General features: G+C 57.4%; 1 protein-coding gene across 3 annotated transcripts in view; it reads left to right on the forward strand.

Moving 5' to 3' along the window:
- Positions 1-12,474, forward strand: part of CAMK4 (calcium/calmodulin dependent protein kinase IV) — a 177,829-nt gene that overhangs the window by 109,772 nt on the left and 55,583 nt on the right. For all 3 annotated transcript variants that reach the window (XM_070075969.1, XM_051834544.2, XM_051834545.2), the window contains one exon: positions 5,979-6,051. In XM_070075969.1, coding sequence (XP_069932070.1) covers positions 5,979-6,051 — 73 coding nt within the window. The remainder of the gene's footprint in view (positions 1-5,978; positions 6,052-12,474) is intronic.

The following is a 12,474-nucleotide window of genomic DNA, read 5'->3' on the forward strand; positions in this document are numbered from 1 at the left end:
CAGCTCCCACGTGGCGGGGTCGGTGTTGCTGAAGGTGAGCCAGTCCGGACACTTGCTGGGAGGGGTGCGAAGGCGGCCAGGGTCCGGCTGCAGCTCTAGGGCTCTGCTGACGCAGTCTGCGTGTTAGAGACTCGAGTCTGCCCTCCACGACGTCTGTCTGGTTGTCAACTTTCTCCTCCTGGCTCTCTTCCCCGAGTTCGTCTCTCCTGCTCCGTCTCTATGGGCACATTTCCCGGAACTCCTCCCGTGCTCTCCAGGTGTGGGTTTGACGCTGAGCTGTGGCAGGGGCCATGCTGGCACCGCCCTCTCGCCTGGCGGGCGTCTCCCCAGCGCATCCCCATGGCACCCCTGGGCCGGTGAGTCGTCTTCTCCATGCTCACACGCATCCCACCCTGCCACACGCGTCCCACCCTGCCACACGCATGCCCTGGGAACGACTCCCCCACTGAGCTCGTGAGCGCTGGTGCCTCCCTCTTCTTCCACAGCTCCCCATCCGCTTTGCCACTGCTGTGCCCTGAGCCCTCGTTCCCCTCCCTGCCACATGTGTCCATCCCTGCCACATGCGCCCCACCCTGCCACACGTGCCCCACCCTGCCACACGTGCGCCCCTCCCTGCCACACGTGCGCCCCTCCCTGCCACACGCGCCCACCCTGCCACACGTGCCCCACCCTGCCACACGTGCCCCACCCTGCCACACGTGCCCCAACCTGCCACACACACCCCAACCTGCCACACACGCCCCACCCTGCCACACATGCCCCACCCTGCCACACTCGTGCCCCACCCTGCCACACCTGTCCCACCCTACCACCCGTGCCCCACCCTGCCACACGCGTGCCCCACCCTGCCACACCTGTCCCACCCTGCCACACCTGTCCCACCCTGCCACATGCGTCCCAGCCACACACACACCCCTCCCTGCCATCCTTGGGTGGAACGCCCAGAACACCACTCACAGCTTGTGGTTCAGATCAATGCTTTCTTGTTTTTTTTTTCCTAAGATTTATTCATTTATCTGAAAGGCAGAGCTAGAGGGAGAGACAGAGAAAGATCCGTTCTCAGCTGCTTTCGCAGGTGCATTAGCGGGGAGCTCTGCTGAAAGGGGACGGCTGGGGCTGGCGGTCATGGAGTGCGGCTGTTGGAGGTGGCAGCTGTCACCCACCGTGCAACACTGGCCCAGGTCAGGGCCTTAAACATGACGAACAAAACCTCTCGTGACCTGGCCCCTCCATTCTGGCTTCACCAATCCTGAGGGTCTCTTACCACCGGTCGATCTGCACCTAGTGTAGAAGGTGAAAGGTACAATGCGCGTGGAGCCCAGGGTGTTTGAATGCCACTGTTAGCCTCGCCTTCCACAGCACCACGGGAGAAACCAGGGCTGGAGGCTCAGGACGACACGAGGACCCCATCGTGAGCTGCCTCGCGGGTGCCAGAGGCGGCCCCACTGGGCCCCACGTGTGAGGGTGGGGATGGTAAGTGCTGGGAGGGGATTTCTCAGTCGGATGTGGCCTGAGGGGGGAGGGGGCGTTTTGAGTCTTGTGTGAGAAACAGGAGGTCGAGAGGTGGGGCAGGGGAAGGGTCTTCCAGGGCCGGGGGAGATCCACAGCCCTGCACGCCGTGGGCACCAGGGGCTTCGTTGTCTGCATTTTAGATGCTGGGCCAGACTGAGAGGGCGCAGGCCCTGCTGGGTGAGTAAGCAGGTATCAGCTCGATGGGTGTGTAACCAGTGTGCCGGCAAGCTGCGTGATGTCCTGCGCCAGTCCTCAGTGACGGCATGGGAGAGCTGGGTGTCCCTCAGCCCTCTCTCAAGTCTGCCTCTCTGGGGACGCCAGCTCCATCGGTCCCTGTGGCACCCTGGTCCCCTCGCTCTCTCCATCACTGACACCGAACAGCACAGGCGCTCATGGCACCATGGGAGTTGATCAGTGACCGCTGTGCGCACAGATGCACCGTCCGGGAGGAGTCAGCGGCTGGAGCCCATGGGGTGGCCGGGGGTTTGCGCCACATGGCAGGTGGCAGGTACACATCGGGGTCGTTGTCGGTGACGGCATCTCGGGCACTTGCAGCCCTGAAGACCTGGTCCTTGGAGCGCCTGTGGTTTGGGATCTGTCACCACCGTCTGCTGCTACAGGACACACTCTCCTCAGAGCAGCATCTTTCTCACGGAACCCGCAGCTGTGGGCAGAGCCACGGGGCTTCCGGGCCACCAGCCACGGCGTCTGAGGCCTTAGGGTGCGATCAGATCAGAGCCCACAGGCGGCCTCGCTGCGCTCACTGCCTGCAGGGGGAGGCGTCGGGTTCGGTTGGCCGCGGTTAGCCTGACAGAGGCAGCATGCCTGCGTCGATGCTTGGAGAGAGAGAAAAGCGTCGCCCGTATTCCTTGTCCTACAATTTTAAAATGATGGGAAGGAAAGCAGAACGAGTACCTGGGCAAACGCAGTAGCAGTGGAAGTGGAGCCGTCGCGGAGCTGGGAGGCTGGGGGCAGCAGCCCAGAGCCCGGACACGGCGCCGCCCCCTCCCACCCGCAGGTGCCTGCCAGGCCCGCAGGAGCTGGGTCCTGGACAGCCTTTGAGTCTGTGTTGTGATAAAAATCCGAGGGGACTCTGATTTCTTTTTTTTTTTTTTAAGATTGATTTTATTTGTTTGAAAGACAGAGTTATAGAGAGAGGTAGAGACAGAGAGAGAGGTCTTCCATCTGCTGGTTCACTCCCCAGATGGCTGCAGTGGCTGGAGCTGCTCCAATCCAAAGCCAGGAGCTTCTTCCAGGTCTCCCACGTGGGTGCAGGGGACCAAGGACTTGAGCCATCTTCTACTCCTTTCCCAGGCCATAGCAGAGAGCTGGATCAGAAGAGGAGCAGCTGGGACTAGAACCGGCACCCACTGCGCCACAGCGCCCGCCCTGGGACTCTGGTTTCAACACTGAACCTCCTAGCCCAGCCTGCAGTGGCATTCTGGGGCCACCCTCAGGCCCCTGTGCCCTTGGCAATGATTTTGTGATGCTGGGAGCAGCTTTCCTATCTCACAGCACATGAGAACAAAATTAGTTTGGCAGATGTGAAGAGAAATACAGCAATAGCTGTGTTTAAATATAAAAAAAATGCCAACCGAAATTATCCCCTTCTTTTTATAGCTTTAAAACTCCTACGGTGATCGAAAGCTTCGCTGCTTCTGTCAGGGAAGCCGCTGCCATGTGCAGTTTCACTGGCAGCTGTTTAAACGCCAGCTCCGTTCTGTGCAGGAGCTGTTGCAGGTCACTGCCTGAAACACACGCTGTGTTGCGTGCGAATCGCTGTGGCTTCGTTCAGGTTGGGTTTCTGAAGAGATCCCTGTCATGGCAGGTGAATCTCAGACCGCGGCCGTGAGCTGCCTCCGAAGGCGGCGGTGGTCTCCGGCGAGCACTGGCGGGCCCGCCTCCCTCTGCAGGGCATGCTGTGGGGTGCAGCTTCCCCTGCGCCCCCCACGCCCGTTCTCCATGAGGAAGAGCTCCGGGAAGGCGCCGTCCCAGGCCCGCGGCCTGAGCTTCCCCTGCCCAGTCACTTGGCTGGGCTCCGAGGCCACAGACGTTTCCTGCTCTAGTGCAGCCTGCAGGGAGAGCCCGTGCGCAGCTCTGGGAGGAGATGGCGTTCTGCCTCAGCACCCGCAGGGGCCGTCGGCCAAGCGCCTCCCCTGCCGTCAGAGCTGAGATCCGGAGACATCGATTTGCTCTGCTTGGTCTCCGACGTCTTCGGACAGTCCTCTTGCTCAGTTACAAACCTGCGTCTGCCACCGGAGACCTTGCCCTTCCTGCCCAGCCACGGGTGGCCAGGGTGGCCAGGGTGGCGACTCGGCTTTCAAAGCACTTAACTTGAAACCTAACCTGCGACCAGCTGGTCGACCAGTCTCCTGAAACAGCAGTCCTTTCACAGAAGCCCCGGAAGAGAAGAGGCTGAGGGTGACGGGGCTGTGACAGGACACCCAGGGTTCAGTCGAGGTGGGATGGGCGCCCCACATGGGCCTGGAGGAGCCGCCTGTCACCGCAGCCTCCGTGCACCGCGTGGTGCACACCTCCCGCGACAGGCATTCCACTGCGGTCGTGTTTCTGTGCGTAAGCTCTCTGTGGTCTCCCTGTCTGTCCGGCAGGCGCTGGTTCACAGTAGGCACTCCAATGGCTATCGCTGCCCACCTCGTGTTCTGCCCATCAGGGTTCCTCACGGCCAGCCCTGGCATTTGCAAAAGGCACATGCACCTTTCAGATCCGAGCTGGGACGCGGCTGTCTCCACAATCCGCCCCTCACCCCGTCCCTGGGCTCCAGGGTGGGATTCTGTGCCTTGTGGGGAGCTCAGGCCGTCCTCTGTGCCGCCGTCATAGCATCTAGCTGTGTTGGACTCAGGAAAGCGGGAGAAACCCAGGAACGCAGTGGCCGCGTCCTGCTCCCGACGGAGTGCCCTGCCGGGGATAGTCCCTCCACACTGCTGCATACACACATGCGTGCCTACATCTGCTGAAATGCGTCCCTTCTGCTAATGAAATCCTGTTATTGATTAACATTTATTGGGGGAAATCGGTGAAATTTCCAGCAAGCATTCTTTTTTTTTTTAATAAAAGAAGATTTACTTATTTATTTGAAAAGGCAGTTACAGAGCTAGAGAGAAGGAGAGACAGAGATCCTCTCTGCCTGTTCACTCTCCAAGTCACTGCAACGGCTGACGCTGGGCCAGACTGGAGCCAGGAGCTTCTCCCAGGTCTCCCACATGGGTGCAGGGGCCCGAGGACTTGGGCCATCTTCCGCTGCTTTCCCAGAGCAGAGAGCTGGATTGGACGAGGAGCAGCCGGGTCTTGAACTAGCGCTCATATGGGATGCGGGCAATATAGGCTGCGGCTCTATCCAGTATGCCACAGTGCCAACCCCTCTATGCAACTCTTTTCCATCTTTTTTTTTTTTTTTTTTTTTTTTTTTTTTTTTTTTTTTTTTTTGACAGGCAGAGTGGACAGTGAGAGAGAGAGACAGAGAGAAAGGTCTTCCTTTTGCCGTTGGTTCACCCTCCAATGGCCGCCGCTGCAGCCGGCGCACCGCGCTGATCCAGTGGCAGGAGCCAGGAGCCAGGTGCTTTTCCTGGTCTCCCATGGGGTGCAGGGCCCAAGCACCTGGGCCATCCTCCACTGCACTCCCTGGCCATAGCAGAGAGCTGGCCTGGAAGAGGGGCGACCGGGACAGAATCCGGCGCCCCAACCGGGACTAGAACCCGGTGTGCCGGCGCCGCAAGGTGGAGGATTAGCCTATTGAGCCACGGCGCCGGCCCTCTTTTCCATCTTTTTAACAACTTCTCTCCTTCAAGACTGGAGGAAGCAGGTGCAAACATGGGGGAGACACTGGTGGTGTTGGGTAGGTCAGTGGGTGGACCAGAGACCCACAGTGACAGCAAATGAGAGAATGACGGGATGGACGCCAGGGCGTTGTCCTGTCACAGCACCTCCTGTCTCCCCTCCCCTGTCCTTGACTTTAAAACAGGAAGTGTTGGCCCACAGATGATTCCAGTTGACTTTTCCTATGTGAGCTACCTAACCCAGTTGCTGATTTCAAAAACATTTGAGTTGTCTAAGAAAATATATGAAGATGACTTTCAAGAGTAATAATTACTAATTAGCCTGTAATGTTGTAGTCTGTTCATTTTATTTTGACCCTGGTGCGCAATGAGCACCCCAAAGTGAAAAGATGCGGAGGATTGCCCCGCCTCCTGGCGGTTGTACCAGCCACGTGGCGAGTGTTTATGGGATTCAATGTTCAGAGTTTGAAAGAGAAAGAATGGTTTTTCCTCCATGCGTACGGGCATTCAAGCCCAGGCCCGGTAAATGCCTCCCCTCTGCTGAGTGAGCAGGTCTTGGGGCGCTGGCTCGCAGGCCCGCCGCCTGGTTTGGCTGTGCCATCTTTACCGTGCAGGCGCCTGCTAGCCTCCTCCTGCTAAATGCACGTGACTGAGAGGCTTTTCGTGTTGTAGGATCGTGGAGAAGGGGTACTACAGCGAGCGCGACGCCGCCGACGCCGTGAAGCAGATCCTGGAGGCCGTGGCTGTGAGTACGAAGGGGTGGCCTGGGCACCCTGGCTCCGCGGAATCGCCGCCCAGGGAGTGCGTGCCGGCGCGAGCCGGTCTGTCTCAGCAGAGGGGCGCAGAGCAGCAGCAGGTGCGGCACAGAGCGGAGCCCCTGGCGGCGCAGCCCTCCTAGCACGCAGGAGCTGGTTAAAACTTCCTGTGCTGCGTCCCGATGTCACGTCAGACGTCAGGGCCCTGGCTGCTCCTGCTCTGTTCCTGTGCCTCAAATCGGTGTCCTTATTGTGTTTGTGTTTTCTAGTTCAGGGGGAAGTGGAGGGAGTTTGAATGTGATAAATATAGACCTTGGACATGGGTATTTGATTTTTCTTTCAAGACACTCCAGGTAAATTTCATGAAATGAATGAATTAGAAGGAAAACTTGGGTAATTTATTGTTTTTAAGGAAGAAATTTTTCAAACAGGAACACAGATTTTTGTAAATGCACACACATGTCCACATGGACACACTCTGTCTGTGTGGATTTCAGGAGAAATTTGCCTACATTGAGCATCTACACTGGTTAGAACCTTCTCGTATACTTAGTGGTGCCCAGCACCTTCTGGGGATCATTGCTGATTTGTTTACTGAATGTAGAACCAGAAAAAAATTACTCTCTGAACAACCAGGGCAGAGCCCAAGGGGGCTGTTCCCAGGGCGCGTTAGAGGCGAATCTGTAAAATATGCTCGGAAGACACATTCTGTCAGTCAGCCACAGTGGCACAAGCACTCTTCTGGGGGCTTAGCAGAGCAGAGCTGGGGGAGGGAGCTCGCGCTGCTTGAAGACCAGTGATGAGAAGGGGCACACACCCCCGGCCAGGCTTTGCAGAGGGCTCCTGTGATTGGTTTAACCAAAGCCCTCATTGGTTGGTTAGCACCAAGTGCCGGTATCTACAGCTCGGACCTCCTGGAGGATCCCTTCCTGTGAGGGGCTTTGGTCTTTGCTGTGGGGTGGGTTAGGGTGGGAGTTTGGACGGGAGTGAGTCGCAGCAGGAGCGCAAGCCGTCACGTTGTACCCAGTGCACAGCACAGCTGCTGAGGGTGTGGACCCTGGACATTAAGTTCCTCCCCTCACTGGACCCCGGGTAGCCGCCGCTCTGGAGTTTTCGCCATCCTGATGGTCGCGGGTGCTTGTCCACCCTTAGATCCCCTCTCTCTCTGTCCTAACAGCCTCTTTCCAACCTCAGTCGAGCCTCCTGCACGTGCTGAACCTAATCCCATTCCCCACCATTCCGTGACTTTCTCTTTCTTTACAAAATAATTCTAGTTGCTTCCAATTCTTATTTGTAAACATGTAAGTCTAGAATTGTCTCTCATGATTTTTGTTTTTTCATTTGTAAGTTCAGTAATGGCAGTTTCAGGCCTTAAACCCCATTTTCAGGGAGGGGATTGTCATGGCACAGTAGGTTAGGCTGCTGCTGGGGACACCCACATCCAGTCTCAGAGTGCCGGCCCAGGTCCCAGCTGCTCTGTTTTCAACCCAGCATCCTGCTTCTGTGCCTGAGAGGCAGCAGACGTCCCAGGTACTTAGGCCCCTGCCACCCAGGAGGGATTCCTGGGTGGAGTTTCTGGCTCCTGGATTCGCCCTAATCTAGCCTTGACCCTTGTGACCATCTGGGAAGTGAACCAGAGAGAGGAAGATTCTCTCTCTCAAATTAACAGATCCTAAAATAAAGGCACTATAAAATGTCATTTCTGTTTTTTTTAAGGAATGTGTTTTTTTTTTTTTTTGTAAAGATTTATTTATTTGAAAGAGTTAGAAGGAGAGACAGGTCTTCCATCTGCTGGTTCACTCCCCAGATGGTCACAAGAGTCAAGGCTGTGTCAGGCACTTATTCTAGGTCTCCCATGGGCAGCAGAGATCCAAGCACTTCGGCCATCTTCCACTGCTTTTCTCAAGCCATTAGCAGGGAACTGGATTAGAAGTGGAGCAGCTCACACCCATATGGGATGCCGGTGTTGTAGGTGGCAGCTTTACCTACTATGCCACAAAGCTGGCCCCAGAACTTCAATTCTTCATTCAAATAAACTTGCTGGCCAGGACCCGCTGTGCCTTTCCCAGGTCAGGCGGGCAGTGGGCGTGGCAGGCTTGAGTACCACCGGCCTCCAGCAGCAGCTTGGGGTTCTGCGTATAAGGACGTGGGCACGTCCTGAGCACCTTCGATCATCGATTCCTTGTGTAACGTGGTGGGGGCGGTCAGCTGTGAGGGTGAGGAGACAGCAGATGGGATTCCATGTGGAAGCCACGGTTGTGGTCAGGAGGGGAGTGACAAGGGTGGGCTGCGTCAGACCTGGGAGCATCACGTTCACATGGATGTGAACGCCCTACAGAGAACCCGACTCCCAGCTAAGAACTGAGGTGCAAAGCAGTCGGGTCGTGTGTTCCGGGGTCTGGGGGCTGCGATGTCACTGCAGTGCGGGGACTCCTCAGGGAGAACTGACCTGAGAGCTTCGAGCCTACATGCGGCGTGGGTGGCAGGCGGAACCCCCAGGAAGGCTGCCCGGCTGCACAGCCAGCTCCCCTCCTCCTGGGCTGCTGCCACTCAGCCTCCCAGAGCGACGCGTGTCCACCCCTTGTCAGCGATAACCAGGAACTTAGCTCTGACTAAAACGGATACAAAGATCACTCGACCTTGATCCCAAACTCGGGCAGAGGCTGTGTGCGGCTTAGCACGACTCCCTGGTCCCATTTGCTGAAGCTGAGGGAGAGCAGTGCCCTGCCCGAGTGGGGCTGTCCACGGGGGAGGGGCTCGCACCGGAAGGCGCACCTTCCACTTCCGTCTGTTGGCACCCGTTACGGTGCTTCTGTGTTCTCACATTCGTCCTCTCTGGATTTCCGCTGGATCCTGGATCTGTTCTTCACGGCTGGATCCTGGATCTGTTCTTCACGGCTGGATCCTGGATCTGTTCTTCACGGTGGTCTGCTGGCCACACAGGCCTGACTTCACTGGGAACGTGGTTTCATTGCGTAGAAGCCCCAGCGCGCCTCCCATGGGAGCTGACTTCAGAGACCCTCTCGCTCGCCCTCGCATCCCGCCTCTGTGGCTCACGTGCATGTCCTGCAGTAATAAGGCCAAGATTCTCTTGTTCCCTGATGATGCCAGCGTGGGATTCCGACAGCACCTGCTCCCCACCACGTGTCCATCTGAATGGCCATGTCAGTCAACCATCGTTTGCTGAAATCCTAGAGCTCACCCTGTGTTTGCTGACCTCACATCCCCCAAATCCCATCAGTACATCCTGTCAGTCTACCTCCCAGTCAGGACCTGAGTTTGACCATTTTCCATCCCTTCCCCAAGCTGCCACTCCTGTCTCCCACTCACTGAGAAAGCTTGTAGCCTCCAGCCCACGTCCACTGTCCGAAGTCCCTCTCGCTGTCATAACTGTGTCGTGGTGTTTGTGTCACCCCACCGGTGGCACCCCATTGGACGTAGGATACAATCAAAATTCCTTAACCAGTCCTTGGAGTTCTGCGACCACGGCCCCTTCCCACACCCTGGCCTTGCTGTGTAAACCTCTCCTCTCCCGCGTTGTGCGTGGGCCACACTGGCTGTGCTTCTGACGCCCAGAAGGGCCTGCTCAGTTCCCTGACGGGGGGGGCCCTTGCTATTTCTCCTCCTGGAGGCTTGTGCCCAGCGGGTACTTGTTGAACGCGTGTTTGAGGATCAGCGCGCTGTGACACAGCCACCATTCAGCACTGTGCTTTCTACAGGGTGGTGCCTGTTCTAAACGTCTCCTCTCTTTCTCCATCTGTTTTATATGGAGCAAGGCTTCGGTGCATGGAATTCTTCCCATCATTGCATTCTTTTCCTGTCATTAAAACTCAGTGTCTCAGCAAGTCATCGCTGGTGTCTCCATCCGTTCACACGGCGGCCATGCTTCCATTGTGTGATGCACGGGAAGCCGTCTGGGAAGCGTGCGTTCCTCTGTGCGAGAGGTGGGCTTCTCAACATCAGAACGTCCCCCTCTTAGAATTGCACCAATTGAGACTCAAGTGGCCCCAGTAGGGGTGCTCCAGCCAGGGGTACCCCCCAGAACAGGGGCCAGAGTTCCTAGGACTGTTCCAGATGTGCAGAAATAATGGTTCAGCTGCTAACATTTTTTAAAGTTATTTTTTCCTACTCCCAAAGTGCAGTTTGGGAACCAGGCTTATGCATGAATTCAAACACTCTTTGAAAGAAGCTTTAGAAACCGGCGGATTTTCTCTGACTTCTCCAAGTAAAGGTTAGCTTGAAGAAAAAACCTCCTCCTTGATGTTTCGCAGGTAGCCAGCAAGGCAGCTGGGAACACTGAGCAGTGGCTGGCGTTTGTGCAGTAATTCATCACCCACCACCTTGCCAAAGACGGCTTTGCAGTGGGCAGTCAGGAGCTCCGGCGTCAGAGTGCCGCTCACGGCTGCTCTGGCCCGCGGCCGGGATGCTGTGCGGCTCCTCGCAGAAGCAGAGGGCTGCAAGATGGAAAAGCTCCGGGAAACACATCGCAGGTGTCTCATGTCCCTCACACAGCACGGCTTGCCGCCCCCCGCCCACCCCACTTCTTGCCCCTGGACTTCACGTATTTGGCGGTACGTCTCTGAGTGGAGCCTGCTCCTTCTGCTTTTTGGGCTTTAAATAGCATTTGTGAAAGCTGCGGATGGGAACGTGAAAGCTGTTTCCCCTTTGCATTGCAGTTCCTGTAGTTCGCCTTTGACGGCAGCTCCCTAAGCCTTCTTGAATGTTCTCTCTCCTTGAAGTGAGTCCCGCTGCTTCCTGGTGAGATGGCCCAGGTCCGTGTGGACCCTCTGGAGGGGTCTGCTCCCCCGTACTTGTGGAGACGGCCAGGGCCAGCCGTCTGCTCCGACAGCTCTCGCTGCGCCCGTCCTTGGTCACGGCCGACACCCGGCCACTCCTCCGCTTGGAAACAGTCGTCGGCCCCTACTGCTTCGTGTCCCTCATCCAGCCCGGCTCTCTCAGGAGGGAGTTCCAAGGCCACGGCCTGGTGGCCTGGAGCGAGTTGGGCCTGTGCAGTGTGGACCTGACCTGACACGTCCACCTGCCGTCCCAGCACACATGGCTGTCGGGTCCAGATGCCGGACAGTGGCAAAGGGGGGAAGAGCTGCGCCGGAAGCGTCCGACCCGCTGGGCGGCGTGAGGAGAACGAGACCCAGGTGCCGAGGGCTCAGGGGAAGGCGAGGCAGATGGCGCTCCGGGCAGTGCCACTTCCAGATCTCTGCCAGGGCCCTGGGGAGTGCTCACAGACAGGCGGAATTAGAACGTTCTGGGCGCCAGCAGCATCGGGATCCACGCGTGGCTTCTCCGTCACCCGCATTTCCGGAGCGCCCCGAAGCCCAGCCCTTAGGGTAACAGCAGTCAGGTCTGTCGGGACCGAGGCCGGACGCCGAGCAGAGCCTCGCGGGGGTCCTGCCACTGCACCCCCTCCTCGTCTTGATGGGCCAGTCTCCCCGCCTGAAGCATGGAGGATGCCAGAACTTGCTTTGCAGGCCTCCTCTGACCTGGTCCTGCCCAGCGGACCCCGGGCACCGGTCATCCTGGGAGAGCCGCCTCCTACGAGGCTGGGGCAGCAAAGGCTCGTCTGCGTCAGGGCTGTAACGGGCTCTGCGCGGTGCTGGGAGCCCTCTGGCTGTCTCCTAACCAGAGAGAGACACGACTGGGGTTGAGGGAGGCAGAGAAACCACCTCTGGGATGCTCCCCTGCCGGTGGCCCCGAGAAGCCCTCCGAACATAAAATCGATGGCTGGGCTCTAGGTGATGTGAGCCATAAATGGCCTGGAGCCGTGGGTCACAGACGGAGGTGACTTGAGCAGCGGTGGGTCCTGAGCCGGGGGTGATGGTGAGCCGCCGTCCGCCCCGCCGTGCCTTGGGCTCCGGAGCCTGTTGCTTCTGTTGATGCTTTGGCGCCCGGTGTGCACTCTTCCTAACTTCCAGCAGTCTCTGTTAGGATCAACTTTTTCTTTTTATTTTTATTTTTAGCTTCCGCATGTGGGAGAGAACACGGGAAATGGGTCTTTCTGTGCGTGGCTGATTGGCCCTCTCATGACATGGGAGATGGATTTGGATTAACATGGGGATCATAGCACTGTGACTTCTTAGCATGAACTTTGCACATAAAATGTGAACACATAAGTATTCCTGTGAAGATGGAGAGACCACAGTTAGTGTGCCTGTTCTATGTAGACACATGGACCAGTGTAGGCCAGCGGCTATAGCAGCGCGTAGACATTTGAAAAAAATACTCTGTCTTTTGAAGTTACAGCTAATTGTTGGGGAAATGGAGGTCCAAACCTAGTTCCTGCTTGGTCTCTCAACAAACAGCAGCAGTGAGAGCAGTGATCACATGTGCGCCAGCTTCTGCCTGCATGGCCAGGGCCACAGGGGATCCTGGAGCACACGGCCAGGACTCTCTAGCTG

This window comes from Oryctolagus cuniculus, chromosome 6 (genome assembly GCF_964237555.1).
Source record: "Oryctolagus cuniculus chromosome 6, mOryCun1.1, whole genome shotgun sequence".
Lineage (NCBI taxonomy): Eukaryota > Metazoa > Chordata > Mammalia > Lagomorpha > Leporidae > Oryctolagus > Oryctolagus cuniculus.